Source organism: Anomaloglossus baeobatrachus, chromosome 2, assembly GCF_048569485.1.
Source record: "Anomaloglossus baeobatrachus isolate aAnoBae1 chromosome 2, aAnoBae1.hap1, whole genome shotgun sequence".
Lineage (NCBI taxonomy): Eukaryota > Metazoa > Chordata > Amphibia > Anura > Aromobatidae > Anomaloglossus > Anomaloglossus baeobatrachus.
In genome coordinates this window covers 462,916,633-462,933,703 of record NC_134354.1, presented here as the reverse complement: position 1 = coordinate 462,933,703, position 17,071 = coordinate 462,916,633, and the positions used below count along the sequence as shown (strand labels likewise).

The 17,071-nt window shown below is 44.3% G+C and overlaps 1 protein-coding gene across 1 annotated transcript in view; it reads right to left on the bottom strand.

Annotated features, from left to right (window-relative positions):
* The window catches only part of LOC142291656 (S-adenosyl-L-methionine-dependent tRNA 4-demethylwyosine synthase TYW1-like), a 293,905-nt gene that overhangs the window by 45,056 nt on the left and 231,778 nt on the right, over positions 1–17,071 (bottom strand). Inside the window, exon 14 of the mRNA XM_075336334.1 lies at positions 15,849–15,959. Within this exon, the coding sequence (XP_075192449.1) occupies positions 15,849–15,959 (111 nt within the window). The remainder of the gene's footprint in view (positions 1–15,848; positions 15,960–17,071) is intronic.

Genomic DNA, 17,071 nt, shown 5'->3' with positions numbered 1-17,071 from the left:
GGGGGCCATGTCATTATTTTTTCATGTTTTAGACCTTTACTGGCCAGCCACGCTGTGGAGTAGTTGGATGCATGTGATGAAGCATTGTCCTGCATGAAAATCATGTTTTTCTTGAATGACACCGACTTATTCCTGTACCACTGCTTGAAGAAGCTGTCTTCCAGAAACTGGCAGTAGGTCTGGGAGTTGAGCTTCACTCCATCCTCAACCCGAAAACATCCCACAAGTTCATCTTTCATGATACCAGCCCATACCAGTACCGCACCTCCACCTTGCAGGCATCTGAGTCGCAGTGGAGCTCTCTGCCCTTTACTGATCCAGCCTCTGGCCCATCAAGAGTCACTCATTTCATCAGTCCATAAAACCTTTGAAAAATCAGTCTTAAGATATTTCTTGACCCAGTCTTGACGTTTTACCTTATGTTCAAAGGTGGTCGTTTTTCAGCCTTCCTTACTTTGGCCATGTCCCTGAGTCCATATGGCACACCTTGTGCTTGTTGATACTCCAGTAACGTTGCAGCTCTGAAATATGACCACACTGGAGGCAAATGGTATCTTGGCAGCTTCTTGCTTGATTTTCCTCAATTCATGGGCAGTTATTTTGCGTCTTTTTTGCCCAACACGCTTCTTGCGACCCTGCTGGCTATTTGCCATGAAACGCTTGCTTGTTCGGTCATCACGTTTTAAAAGTTTGGCAGTTTCAAGACTGCTGCATCCCTCTGCAGGACATCTCACAATTTTGGACTTTTCAGAGCTCGTCAAATCTCTCTTCTGACCCATTTTCCCAAAAGAAAGGAAGTTGCCTAATAATTAAGCACACCTTATATAGTGTTGATGTCATTACACCACACCCCTCCTCATTACAGAGATGCACATCACCTGATTTACTTAATTGGTAGTTAGCTCTCAAGCCTATACAGCTAGGAGTAGGACAACATGTATAAAAATCATCATGTGATCAAAATATTAATTTGCCTAATAATTCTGCATACAGTGTAGTTTAGTTTCCACAGCATCAGTACCATCCAGAGAGCATGATCATTCTCCTGGGCATATTCACATGTAGGAGACTTGTTACAGACCTTTCTGAAAACACCTTAAAGGGAGTGTATATGTCACGATCGCCTCCCTGCATGTTGAGACCACTGACAGCCTTTGGACTGCAGCCGCTCATCTGTCTCTCCATTTAAACGGCTTTCATTTCTTTTGGCACTGAAGTGGTTAAGTGCTAGTTTTGCTATTGCAGCTTTTAAAAGGAACTGGTCATTAGATTTGTCCCTTATAAACTGCGGCCACCACCAGTAAGCTCTTACTCATATATACAGCATTCTAGTACATACAGTAAGTGCTCAGACCGCTCTGTATAACATAAAAACATCTTTTTTTTTTATACTCACCTCCGGGGTGATCGGGTCCGATGAGTGTCGCTGGTCCCTCAGCCAGGCAGGATTAAACGGTACATGTACAGGAGCTCTGTGTGAATGACACAGGGCGCATTATGCACATGGGGCTGGGCAGGAGGACGGCGATTGCACAAGATGGAGGAGGCGCTGGACCAGAGACCAGTGATGCCCATCGGACTGGACCACCCCCTAAGTGAGTATAATAAAGGTGTTTTTTTTACATTATACAGAGCGGCCTGGGCTCTTATATACAGTATTCTGGAATGCTATATATAAGGGTCACTGGTGCTGGGCGCAACTTATAAGGGAAAAAACTGGTGACAGGTTCCCTTTAACAAAATGATAAGTGAATTAACAAAAAAGAATGAAGATTCTCGCTGAAAATAGTATTAATGACATTGGTCTTTCATACACCTTCCTGATGGAATTGTATGATGGATAAGTGTCTGTCTGTATTTCTCAACATTGAGGACACCATTAATCTTGACTAAATCGCCTACACCATTTGCTGAAATTCAGCTCTAAACTTCCAAGGAACCTCCATCATTCCTCATTGTTGTACCGCTCTGTAGCCCTTGAGCAAACAAACTGCCTTCTGTTACAGCCAAATAATAAGATATTATTTTAAAAGCAGCCCAGTTCCTTTGTTTTACTGCATTTTTGAGTTGCTTAAGCCCCCGTCACACACAGCGAGATCGCTAGTGAGATCGCTGAAACGTCATAGGTTTTGTGACTTATCAGCGACCTCGCTAGCGATATCGCAGTGTGTGAAAAGCAGCAGCGAGCGGACCCTGCTGCAAGGTCGCTGATTATTAGAAACAACGATCAGGACCATTTGTTGCTCGTTGGTCTCCCGCTGTGCAGTACGCATTGGCGTGTTTGACTGCAGGAGACCAACGAGGGCCCAGCGTCGGACTGGCTACTGAAGGAATCTCCAGTAACACCAGGCCTGGATTCAGTTACCTGCATTGCACTCCGGAGCTCTCACCTGAGCTACGGAGTGCAGCCTAGACTGCACCGCGAGTGCAGAGTGATTGATTCCACGGCAATTGCGATGCAGTTCATGACAGCGAAAAACATGCCGGGCTGATCTCCGGTGCTCTCACCTGAACTCCGGATTGCACCCCAGCCTATCCGCCGCTGTTATGAACTGAACCGCAATCACCAGGGAATCACTCGGCACTCGCGGTGCAGTCCTGCAAACTCTGAGATCAGACCAGGCTGTAGCTGAGAGCTCCAGAGTGCATTACAGAAGATTCCACCGGTCGACAGCAGGGAGCCGTCGTTACACAGTTCGCTGGTGGCTGAGCTCTGATCGCTGTGGAGATCTGCCTGATTGACAGATCACCAGCAACCATGTTGCGAGGTTCCAGCGATCCCTGCTAAGTCGATCGCTGGTGCATCGATACGTGTAACGGGACCCTTAAGGCGGCGTTACACGCTACGATATATCGTGCGATCGCACCCGCCTCTGTCGTTTGTGCGTCACAGGCAATTCATTGCCCGTGGCGCACAACGTTGTTAACCCCCGTTACACGTACTTACCTCCCTAACGACGTCGCTGTGGGCGGCAAAGATCCTCTTCCTGAAGGGGGAGGGACGTTCGGCGTCACAGCGACGTCACACAGTGGCCGCCCAATAGAAGCGGAGGGGCGGAGGTGAGCGGCCGAAACATCACTCCCACCTCCTTCCTTCCTCATTGCCGGCGGGACGCGGGTAAGCTGAGTTAGTCGTTCCCGGGGTGTCACACGTAGCGATGTGTGCTGCCTCAGGAACGACGAACAACCGACGCGCAGAAGTAGGAACGACATTATGAAAATGAACGACGTGTCAACGAGCAACGATAAGGTGAGTATTTTTGCTCGTTAACAGTCGTTCCGACATGTTACAACATCTCTAACAATGCCGGATGTGCGCAAGAATTCCGTGACCCCAACGACATATTGTTAGATATATCGTAGTGTGTAACGCCGCCTTTAGTCTTATTTCCATGTCAAAAGTATGGCTTAAAGATCACTTCTAGTCAGAATTCCCCTAAACAAGATTGTTGTAGCTCAGTCCAACTGGTCAGTACCATTTCTGATCTGATGGCATTGCTTCACATTTTCTGATTTCATGTTAAGAAAACATGATATGTCTTTAGCCCCCAATCATGGCCACATCACAGCCATCATCTGCCTCTAACAGGCTGTAAAACTGCTAAAAGCCACTCTCAATCACTGTCAGCGGAATTTACAGCACACTGGCTGGGGTGCACCGAAGGGGTGCCATGACAGCCAGGGTTCTGCTGAAGACTAGTGATGGGCAAACCCCCCGATGTTCGGGAGACTCGCCCGAACGTTTTGTAAAGTTCACGTTCGGGTTCAGATATAATGCGAACTTGCGTCCGAACACCGAACTTGGACTTTACAGTTATGTGATGGGGTGTCATAGCATGTGACCAGTCACTTGTGAATGTTGTATTATCTCATTGGCTACAGACAGGTCACATGGCTATGACGTCATGATGGTCCTGTCAGTGCATCTCAGTACTCGGTTATCTTGAGAGGAGGAGCTGTGGAGAAAAAGAAGCGCAATAGGGTCTTACCCTTATAGGCACAGGGCAAATGGCAGGGGAGCGAATATACTCACCAACTGTAGTTGTGAAAGTCACAACTACTATAATCGCATAGACAAAGGGATCCAGGCAGCGGCAACCCCAGGTGACTTGATAACAGAGAACAATTGTAGAAAAAGGGTTTTCTATACCGCGCCAATGGTCACAAAATGGAAATCAGGATTGATGTGGCTTTATTGTAGCACAGGTCTACGCGTTTCAGGAGCTCTGCTCCCTTCCTCAGGACCATAAGAGATTTGATGTTGTTTCTATGGTCCTGAGGAAGGGAGCAGAGCTCCTGAAATGCGTAGACCTGTGCTACAATAAAGCCACATCAATCCTGATTTCCATTTTGTGATCATTGGCGCGGTACAGAAAACCCTTTTTCTACAATTGTTCTCTGTACTCGGTTATCTTGGCAAGTGCCGTGTATTGGCAAGGTGCTCGAACAAAAAAAAAAAAAAAAAAGGCTTCCCTGGATTTTCCATTGTAACACCAAGCAGTAGTGGTTAGCAGCCAGTAGCTGCTTGGATTACTCTTGGCTAGCAATATAAAAAATATGCGTGGGCTCCTACTGCTTTCTAAATTTATTATTATTATTATTATTATTATTATTAATTTATTTAAAATAACCAAAAAAAAAAAATGGGCTTCCCTGTATTTTGATTACCTGACATCACAGTACTGTAAAAATAAATAAATCATTAAAAAAATGACGTAGCGCTCCGCTATATTTTTGATTTTCAGCGCACATAAAGCAGACGGCTAGGGACTGCCAACCTGATCTGCCTGATTTACCTTGGCTGGTAATCAAAATACAGGGAAGTCCATTAATTGTTTTTTTATTTAAAAAAAATAAATAAAAAAAAATGTGTGGGCTCCCGCCATGTTTTAATTGCCAGTCAGGTAAAGCCAGGCAGCTAGGGGCTGTGATTCTCGGCAGCCCGCAGCCGCCCCTGAAAATGGCGCATTGTTTCTTAGCGCCATTTCCAGGCGCTATACCTGGCTCGTCTAGCGGCCGTGATGGCGGTGGCTCGCTGGGTAATAAAGAAGTTAATATCAGCTTTGTATTCTCAAATAGTACTAAGTCCAAAATTCATGGTGTCACACCAAATTAGACATGGCCACCATGAATTTCTAGTAAACAGTAAAAAGAAAAAACACAACACAGAGAATTTTTTTTAAGTTAAAAATTAAACAAAAAAAAAATATTTAGAGACTCCATCTTTATTATAAAAAAAATCCTTAGTCTGACATAATCCACTGAGACAGCAATGTCAACTCGGCTTCATCACTCTGCACAGACAGTGTCTATACACAGTGAGAAGCAAAGCACAATGTCAACTCTGCTTCATCATGGTGCACAGTGTCTATACACAGTGAGATGCACAGAGAGCCATCTCAGGTCTGCTACAGCGCTCTGGACAGAGCAATGAAGCAGAGGCTGACAGTGAGGGGATGATTGCACTTGCATCTCACATTGCATCACCCCACTCTCAGGACAGGAGCGCCTCAGCTGCATGGAAATACATGCAGCTGACCCGCTGCCGTCGGGAGACTGTGATGACACTCGCATCACACGCACCAGGACCTTTTATGACGTCACACTCACGTGACCAGTCTGTAGCCAACGAGGTAATACAACATTCAAACGTAACTGGTCACATAGGCATGACATCATGGTGACAGCAGGTCCTTTTAGCCAGAGGTGCTTACAGGGGCAACGGCAACGATCGGACGGACGCGGAAGCAGAAGCGCTGAGAGACAGTCTGCAGGAAGCGTAAGCGTCGCGGGACCTGTAAGTGTGATCATAATGTTTGTTTTTTTTTTTTTAATAACATGCTTTTTTTTTTTTTTTTTTCTTAACAGCCCCTGGACCCGAACAGTAACACGAACTGTAGCACGAACGTCCCAGAAAGCTCGTGTTCGGGGTCGTGTGCACGAATACCATGTGTTCGGTACGGACCCCGAACTTTACAGTTTGGGTTCGCTCATCCCTACTGAAGACCTCTGTGCCTTTCATGATGGTATTCCTGGGAAAGACGGCCACTGTGTCACAGCAGTCTCTCTGTTACTAGAGACTTGTGAGAGGATCTGGACCAGAGTTTCTCATTGCCATGTGAGACTCCTCAAAGTAAACATAATTCCCTTTCCTTTGGTGCTGAACGGATTAAAGTCAGTTTTGCTTTCCAGCCGCTTCTGACTCCAGGCCTCAGGTGCTTCCGGTTGGTGACCACTTCCTTCCCCTATGTATGATCATATCTCCCAATAGAGGGCGCCGGTTATTCTGATTCATTCTGAATCTAGGCCTGGAGGTGGAAGGAGCTCCTGGAGCCCTTGCTGCTGTGAAGCGGTGTAGGCTGCAGTTCTGGAGTCTGACTGCAGCCGTGAAGTTGGGCTTTATCTTTTGTGGTTTCCCCTGTCTGTCGTATGTTCCCATTCATGTTGTATTAGTGCAGCAGTGGGACTAGTTATCCTTACCTACCAACCCAGTAATCAGGATTATTGCAGGATCGCTTAGGACAGGGGTGGGGAACCTTTTCACTGTCGGGGGCCATTTGTCAATTTCTACCAACCTTCTGGGGCCGCACCAAATTATCAATGTGAAAATAACCCTGCTATATTTGGTCAAACAATTAATTAACTCACCCCTACAGTGGTGGCTGGAGCTGCTTCTCTTTGATGTGGTTGTGATGTTTGAGGATACTAATCATGTTGCTTCTGACAACTGCTTTTCCAGGTTTGTCTTGGTCTGGAGCGCAGTCAACTCTTTGTGATAATAAGATTGGTAAATCATATACATCACATAACAGACGCTGCATATACATCACAGGAGATGCTGGAGGCACATACATCACTGGAGGGGCTGGGGGCATATACATTACATAGGAGACGCTGGGACTGCTGTATATACATCACAGGAGACACTGGGGGCACATACATCACATGAGGGGCTGGGGACATATATTTGCTCCCTGTGATGTAAATGCCCCCAGCCCCTCCTGTAATAAAAATGCCACCAGCCCCTTTTATGATGTATATACCCCCAGCCCCTCCTGTGTTGTGTATGTCCCCAGTGTCTCCTGTGATGTGTGTGCCCCCATCACTTCCTGTGATGTATATTCCCCCAGCATCTCCAATGTGATGTATAAGTCACAGGAGACGCTGGGGCATACACATCACAGGAGACGTTGGAGGAAAACACAACACAAGAGGGGCTGGGGGGCATACACATCACAGGAGACGCTGGGGGCATACACAACTCAAGAAGGGCTGTGAGGGCATATACAATGCAAGAGGGGCTGGGGGGTGTACACAACGCAAGAGGGGTTGGGGGCATACACAAAGCAAGAAGGGCTGGGAGCACAGACACCACAAGAGGGGCTTGGGGCACAGACAACACAAAAGGGGCTGGGTGGGCATACAAAACACAAGAGGGGCTGGGGGCAGAGACATCACTGGGGGGGCAGAGACATCACTGGAGGGGCAGAGACATCACTGGAGGGGCAGAGACATCACTGGAGGGGCAGAGACATGACTGGAGGGGCAGAGACATGACTGGAGGGGCACATCACAAGAGGGGCTGCGGGCACACACATCATAAGAGGGGCTGTGGGCACACACATCACAAGAAAAGCTGGAGCACAGACATCACTGGGGGGGCACAGACATCAGTGGAGGGAATGGGGGCACGGACAGCACTTTCAGAGCACAGACATGACTGGGGGAAAACAACACTGGGGGTGATACACAGCATTGGGAGGGCTCACGGCACAGGGCGGGTTGCATACAGCACTTGCAGGGCCCTGACATCACTGGGGGGGACACAAACCTGGGGTGATACATAGCATGGGTGGGGGGGGGCACAGCACTGAGCGTTGCACACAATTCTGGTGGCGTGGTACACAGAACTGGAAGGCCCCAAAGCACTGGACTGGGCACAGTGGGCAGGTACCGAAGACACAATGCGGGAGTAGAGGCGCCGTTCACACAGTGCGGAAGTGCAGGCGCCGGGCACACGGCGGCGGGAGTACAGGCGGTGGACACACGGCGGCGGGAGTGCAGGCGGCGCACACACGGCGGCAGGAGTGCAGAGGGGCAGGCACACACACACCGCTGAGCACACTGACACTGGACAGTGGCGCATGTGGTGATTTAAAGGGCCAGCAGCTACAAGACCACAGCGGCGGACCCAGCACTGCAGCGCCTGGGAATCTGCCCGGGGGCCGGAGGATCCCCACCCCTGGCTCAGGGCTTCAGGTATCCTGCTCGGTGACAGATGCGGAACCTGTATAGGTACTGTCTAGGAGTCCAGGGTGCAGCTGCAGGTAAGTGCAGGAGTTGTACTATCATCCCTCTTCCTAGCACCAGGGCGCATCGTTGTTAAAATGTCCCCAGAGTACGCATTGTTTGTTGTGATGAACTCCCTGTTGTGTGTCTTGTCCCATGCTAGATCTTCCCCAAGTCTATGCGTGACATAATTACTGGCCCAAGCATTTCTGCTGAGCCCTTATGGCTCAGGCTGCAGCGTTGGCACACCTGATGCAGGCTCTGTCACAAGAGGTGACAGGTCTACGATCTCAGGTGGTGCAACAACTGTAGCATATTGCGGGTCTGCTGGTCTCGACCCAGACACAGCCTGGACCCAAGATCGCTCTCCCAGATAAGTTTTCTGGGGGGCATGATTAATTTGTGGTGTTCCGAGAGGCCTGTAAATTATATTAATTAATAAAAATGTATTAATTATAAAAAGTATCTCTGTGCAGGGAGATCCCCAGTCCTGGGCCTTCTCTCTGCCGACCAATTCTCTCGTAATACGGCCGGTGGACAAGTTTGTTGTAGCTTTAGCCCTGGCCTCTGGTGATCCTGATGGCATCTCCCTTACGGAATATAACCTATGTAGTCTCCAACAGGGACCACAGATAACCAACGGAGTGATCCAGCTCTGAGGAGTCAGTTTGTTCAGGGTTTGTCTGATAGTCTGAGGGATTCTCTGATTCAGTATGCTGCTCCAAAGTTACTGGAGGCCACCATGTACCTATCTATTCGGGTAGATAAACGCCTCAGGGAAAGACCAATCGTGATCGTGACCCGGTTCCCTGTAGACCATCCCGGGGAAGAGATACCTCTTGTGCAGTCTGACGAACCCATGCTGGTTGGGGGTGCCTCCTCTTGTATTCTTTTTTTGAACCACATAATTTTTTATTAAACAGTTTTTGTTTTCAAATACAAATGAAGCAGAATGTATACAGATATTTAAACAAAACAGTCCCAATCCAATCCCCACCCCCCTTCTAAAGGATCCGATAACCAAACCATGTAATCCGTTACTAAAAGAAAAACATTTACACTAATGCAAGGTAGAGTCCGACATTCCCAACTATTAGCATTAGTTCTTATTTTTTTTTCTTCACTTTTAGCAACAGCCACTGTTTTTCATTCTTTACAAACTCTTGGAAAGCATTCTTCCATAACTTCCAATCTTAAAATTGTGCTCCACAATGGCAAACTAGAACAAACCGCGTAACAGAGCTCTAGGCCACGTTAAAGTTGACGGTGCCAAATGTGGTGTATAAAACCAAGGGGCCAAGAGGTCCTAAAAATTTCTTGCATGCCTTTCTTTTCTGGTACTTGGCAAGAGAACATCAAATCTGGTTTCAAGTGAGATGGTGAAGTATTAAAGCATGCAATGATGTCATAGGAAACACCCATCCTGAAAAAAACTTTGAAAGCGGGCGGGATCCTGATCATTCTAGAAATCTGTATGTTCCAACAGTTCCCTGAATATTGAATTATGATCAAAAACAGTTATATACACTCCTACTAACATACAGTAAACATGTACAATAATCCTGACAAAAGAAAAAACAAAATAGATATATAATAGATATACTGAACGACATACACGGGGTTAGAACCTGGTGTAAAAGGAAGAAAAACAGCACGATGTCATGGAGGAACAGAGACATCAACCACAGGACTACCGCCCCGAGTCATAAATTATCATCATCCTAAGGTGGTTTCCTATTAGGCAGGCAGCCTAAGGGTATAATGATGGAGCTCAAATTGCTGTCAAGGAATTGCTAGAAGAGAGCGGATGGCCGAGGGCTATGTGTGGAGTATGCTGTGGAACATGCCACCTAACATGCCAATCTGACTATGTCATTTATTTGATCGAATGTGAATGTAATAAGCAGTATGTGGGCAGAACGATACAACCACTACACAATAGATTGAATTCACATCGTCACAACATTAAAAAAGGCTTTCTCCTACACGGATTGTCTAGGCATGTCACTATAGCACACAATAAGAAATCTAAGCTTAGGGTCACCCCTATTGAACAGATCCCTCCTTTTATCCCGAACCGTATGGAAATGCTCAACAAAAAGGAGACCCGTACACTTAAACCGTCGGGTCTCAATGAGGTCACTGATCTATTCTATTGATTTTAGGTTATATATACCCGTAATAATAATTTTTCTCAATTTTCACTTATTTATTAATGATTCCACTACATATTTTTATATATGTCTTAAACCAGATTTTTTTATATATATATTTTTTTTTCAATAATTTTTTAGGGTAATTTCCTTTTAAATACAGAGATAGATGCTTCCTAGTTTTTTAATGTGTTAATAAAAATTATATATTTTTTAACCACTTTTCCTTCTTACACTATGAGGAATTTTTTTTTTTCCCTTATCCAGTCTTTTATATTCTGATCATCCCCCTCCTCCAGTAATTGAACTTATTATAGTTTGAACGAGGTTTCTAGTTCTTTGAAACCTGTTCCCGTACCACTAATTTTATCCCTCCCCTTCTGCAGTTTTCTGCTCGCGGAGGCGTAGGGGTATTCTTCCCACGCCACTGAACTTTGTTACCTTTTTGCATCGGTTCCGGTTTGTCCTACATTTATTACCTGGATACCGCTTAGTTTGCCCCTTGTCATTTACCCCCCCCACCTAACCACATAATTTAAATAGTAATAAGATCTATATTTGTGATGTATTCTTATATACTATTACATCGGACGCACACTTCCAAATTATATTATAATATATATTATATATATATATATATATATATATTATATATATATATATATATATATATATATATATATATATAAAAAAAACTTGCTCCATTTTTTATTATAGATGAGCTCTTTTTTGACCGTGGTCCATCTAATATAAAGTTTTTCCCCCAGTGAATATATCTCCCTCGAGTTTCTATGTTAGACACTGTGTCTCTCTTATTTTTGCCTGTTTTTTCTGAGCACCAGTCTGCACAGGCGTACTTTGGTTGTGTCTTCCCCACGCCTCTGAACTTTGTTCACCTCTCTGACACTAGCTCCGTACTGCATTTCATTGAAGGTTCCACAATATACTCCACACATAGCCCTCGGCCATCCGCTCTCTTCTAGCAATTCCTTGACAGCAATTTGAGCTCTATCATTATACCCTTAGGCTGCCTGCCTAATAGGAAACCACCTTAGGATGATGATAATTTATGACTCGGGGCGGTAGTTCTGTGGTTGAGGTCTCTGTTCCTCCATGACATCGTGCTGTTTTTCTTCCTTTTATACCTGGTTCTAACCCAGTGTAAGTCGTTAAGTATATCTATTATATATCTATTTTGTTTTGTTTTTTGTCAGGATTATTGCACATGTTTACTGTATGTTAGTAGGAGTGTATTTAACTGTTTTTGATCATAATTCAATATTCAGGGAACTGTTGGAACATACAGACTTCTAGAATGATCAGGATCCCACCCGCTTTCAAAGTTTTTTTCAGGATGGGTGTTTCCTATGACATCATTACATGCTTTTATACTTCGCCATCTCACTTGAAACCAGATTTGATGTTCTCTTGCCAATGTCCTGATGAAGGGAGCTGTGTCTCCAGAAACGCGTAGACTTGTGCATGTTATTAAAGAAGCATTAATCTCTTCCTGGATCCATTGAGTCCTTGGCGCGGAATTAAGACCCTTCTTCTATCACTCTCTGTTATCAGCCTACTTTGGGACTGCTGCCTGGACCTGGATCTTATATATGCCTTTATAGTGGTTGTGACTGGCACAACCATTATAGATGAGTGTGTTTTCATTACATATCTTCCTCCCCTTTTTGGGGTAAGACGCTATTGCACTTTTCTTTCCACAGTTTCTCATTTTCTTTTCTGGTAGACATAGTTCTCTAGCCTAAGGATACTATTGACGCTATTAAATATTTCTCTAACTGTCGGGGCTGTAGCATTTTTCTAGTAGGATGCTATGGTCTTCTGTGCCTGATACAGTATTCGTGCTATAGCCATCTTATGACCCTCCTGAATTGGGAGTTCCGCAGTATACCCCAGGATACATGTCAGAGGACTTTGGTCAACCCAACAGTTATATACAGAGTCTATAAGATCTAGCATACCAGTCCAGTATCACCGTAAACGAGGGCAGTTCCACATGAGATGCATCAGGTCCGCCACACTGCACTTCCAGCAGCACGAGTCAGGACTTACCCCTATTTAAAATAGAAACGTTGGAGCCCGATAGACTCTATGGACTAGAAATAACTGCAATAGCCTATGTGACTTGCTAACCGACAGGAATGTTCTTAAGTGTTTCCTCCCAAACATCTGTAGTAATAGAGAAAAATGTCAGAGAGATGTTGGTCCTAAGGCAGCAAGTCGCCAACTTGCCCTTGACCTCTTGGAAATACATATAGTACCAAGAGATTGCCCCCTTTGTACCTCCACCCGCCACCGAGACATCCAGTAACAGGGCACGATCTGCCAGTGACAAGTTCATCGATCTAGACTGAATATCACAAGCGTGCCTAACTTGCAAGTACTGGAAGAACCTGGTATTTGGCATACCAAATTCTACCCTAGGCACCTCAAACATCTTGAATATTCCTTTATCAAATAGTTGCTGTATCTTATTGAGTCCCCTCCGTCAAACCCTTGCAGTTTATTAAGTTCAAGGAGGTTCAAGTTCCCCCAAGTTCCCTTCAGTATAGGCCCCTTTACACACAAACTTTCTAGCGATCCCACCAGCGATCCCAACCTTGCCAAGATCGCTACAAAGTCTCTGGTGAACTGTCAAACAGGCAAACCTGGCAAACGACGCAACAGCGATCCGGACCTGCAGAACGACCTAGCTAGTCATTGGGACGTTGTAAAGCAGCTTTTTGAAAGGGAAGTCGCTAACGAAATCGCTGTAAAATCCCCTTTACACACTAAAACTTTGCTGCACAGCGGGAAACAAAGGACCAAAGAATGGTCCTGAACGATTTGTAGCGATCACAACTTCACAGCAGGGGCCAGGTCGCTGATGTGTTTCACACACTGCAATGTCGCTGGGGAGGTCGCTATAACGTCACAAAACCGGTGACGTTACAGCGATGTCGTTTGCGATGTTGCAGTCTGTAAAGCCACCTTATGTCTTCACCTTATCCCGTGTTTTCCCCATTTCCCTGATTGTAAGGTACGAATGAGTAGAAGCTCTGACAAACCCCCCCCCTAATCCACCTCAGCGACCAGGTCTCCTTTTCCTAATGCATGCTGTAGCATTGCCATTGATGAGAACGAAGTTTATCTCTTCCAGTTCTTAAAGTGTTGCAACTGCGTGGCCAAGTAATATAAAAATGAAAAATGGGTCAGGAACTGCCAGTGCCCCACTAGATTTAGGTTTCTGTAGTGTCTGCAATTTTATCCGAGCGATTTCCCTTTTCCTTATCAACTCTCTAAAGATGCTATTGATCTTAAGGAATATCTGCTTAGGCAGCCATATTGGAGCATTGTGCAGGAAATACAAGGCCTGTGGCATAAGGATCATTTTTGCCTCCTCTCATTCTAGGTCATCTGCAGTTTGTCGTTGAATTGGAGCCTGTTTCTATTGTGGTCACAAAAGTCATTATATTGCAGTTTGTCCGTCTAAACCCAAAACCGTAATTCCATCTAAAAAGCTGCTTCCCCCAGGTTGCGTTGACAAAGGCGATCTGGGTGCGTTCATTTCCTACCTTTTCCCTTCTTTTCCCTATTGAAAATTAAGAAATAATTCCATTTAAGAAAGTGTGTGTTTATAAGAAACGACACTGGCTAGGATAGTGTCTACCCGGCACCACTTATATGTTTGTATGAATAAAGGATAGCACTATATGTTGGTACACAGTGCCGCTATTTTCTATTTTTGGGGTTTTTATTCACCTTGCAATAGGTCTGTTTTGGAGTTTAGCTGAGAACTACCCATTCTCACACAATTGCGTGTGACTCCGACCTAAGAGATGCTATCCTGAAGTATGTCAATAAGAGAAGTCGTATAATCCAAAATGATGATCATTTCATAAAGGATCTGTCTAGTTAAACTAATCTGATCAGCTTCTATGAGGAGGTAAACTCTAGACTGGACTATGGAAACGCCGTGGATGTTGTTTATCTGGGCCTTTCAAAGGCATATGGTACAGTGCCACATAACATGAGAAAAATTTGGCATACAATACCATAAGGGAGGCATTTAATTGTCTTCAAATTTATTCTGAAGAAGGACCCCAAACATATAGCCAATGTCAACAAGAACTATCTTCAGCGTAAAGAAGATAAGGAGTCATGGAAATGATAACATTGCCCCAAAGAGCCCTGATAACATCATCGAGTTTGTGTGGGATTACATGAATAAAAATATTACTTGGTGCAAGGCTGCATCCACAGATCTGTGGATAGCTCTCCAAAATGATTGGGACCACCTCACTGCTGAGTAACGTCAAAAACTGTGTGCAAAGTGTACCTCGAGGAATTGATGTTTTAACACTAGAAGTCCCAGAAATTTCGAGCTCCCCCCTGAAGTCCCGAAAGAGGGTCAAATGACCTTATAGTCTTTATATTATCAAATACAATAAACTGAATAGAACTAACTAGAAACTAAATGGCTAAACTCAATGGAAAACAACAACCTTCTGTGGTGCGACAGTAATGGCCTTAATTACAGAACAAAACGGTGATTATAGGATGTTGGCTAAAATCCTTCAGGTCATTTGACCTGTCTCTGGGTTCAAAAGGTAGAAATGTTAAATGACCACTCTCTGGGACTTCTAATGTTAATGTTGTTCTGAAGGTAAAGAATGGTCACACCAAATATTGATTTAACTTTAATTACACTTTTGTTCCTTCACTTTACCTTTATCAATAAGTATAAGGTAAACTACGGTATTACTTGTATTTTCGTATGCATTTTTACTTTGCAGCAATTTTTCCCACACCTAACAATCTTTTGCGCATTACAGTGTGCAAGTATATATACAGTATATCAAAAGTAAGTACATCCCTCACATTTTTGTAAATATTTTATTATATCTTTTTATGGGACAACACTGTAGATAAGACACTTCCATACAATGTAAAGTTGTCAGGGTACAGCTGCTATAACAGTGTAAATTTGGTGTTTCCCCTAAATAATTGAACACACAGCTATTAATGTCAAAAGGGAGAAGTGCACGTGCACAGGAGCGCAGTGGAGGACTTTGTGTGGACGACATAGGATGCGTCATCCATACGGAGAAAGGAAGGAGGATGGTGATCATAAGAAGAGAGGAGACGCTGGATCAAGATCAAAGACACCCACCGGACCCGACCGCTCCACAGATGAGTATAATAAAAACTGTTTTTACGTTATATGGCCTGGGCACTTATATACAGTGTTCTGGAATGCTGTATATAAGAGCTTACTGGTGGTGGCTGCAGGTTATAGGGGCCAAACCTGGTGACAAGTTCCCTTTAAGGACATGCTAACCCTCTATCTTTTGTTTCTATTCATGCGTATATTATACATACTATATGTAAATAAATGGGGTATCTTACCTTAACTTCTATGAAGTCCGGCTTTCCAAGTTTCACCAGGTCTGCATATGCTTTGAGCTCATCCACATTCCACGCCTTTACAAGGGTTAATCTGTATACTGTTCGTTGTTGCTATAAACACATGAAACAAGGTTTTTTTTTTAATACATTTTTACACATTTGTGCATTTAAATAAATATCTTCACATACACTGCCTTACGAAAGTATTCGGCCCCCTTGAATTTTTCAACCTTTTCCCACATTTCAGGCTTCAAACATAAAGATAAAAAATGTAATGTTATGGTGAAGAATCAACAAGTGGGATACAATTGTGAAGTTGAAAGAAATGTATTGCTTATTTTAAACGTTTTTAAAAAATAAATAACTGAAAAGTGGCGCATGCAATAGTATTCGGCCCCTTTACTTTAAGTGCAGCAAACTGACTCCAGAAGTTCATTGAGGATCTCTGAATGATCCAATGTTGTCCAAAATGACTGATGATGATAAATATAATCCACCCGTGTGTAATCAAGTCTCCGTATAAATGCACCTGCTCTGTGATAGTCTCAGTGTTCTGTTTAAAGCACAGATAGCATCATGAAGAACAAGGAACACAACAGGCAGGTCTGTGATACTGTTGTGAAGACGTTTAAAGCCGGATTTGGTTACAAAAAGATTTCCACAACTTTAAACATCCCAAGGAGCAATGTGCAAGCGATCATATTGAAATGGAAGGAGTATTAGACAAAGACCCCGCCGTCCCTCAAAAATTTAATCTTAAATAAGAAGACTGATCAGAGATGCAGCCCAGAGGCCCATGATCACTCTGGATGAACTGCAGAGATCTACAGCTGAGGCGGGAGAGTCTGTCCATAGGAAAACAATCAGTCGTACACTGCACAAATCTAGCCTTTATGGAAGAGTGGCAAGAAGAAAGCCATTTCTCAAAGATATCCATAAAAAGTGCTGTTTAAAGTTTGCCACAAGCCATCTGGGAGACACACCAAACATGTGGAAGAAGGTGCACTGGTCAGATGAAACCAAAATAGAACTTTTTGGGCACAATGCCAAATGATACCTTTGGCCTAAAAGCAACACAGCTCATGGAATGGTTCACAAATAAACGTATCCAGGTGTTAGAATGGCCAAGTAAAACTCCAGACCTGAATCCAATCGAGAATCTGTGGAAAGAGCTGAAAACTGATGTTCACAAATGCTCTCCATCCAAGCTCACTCAGCTCGAG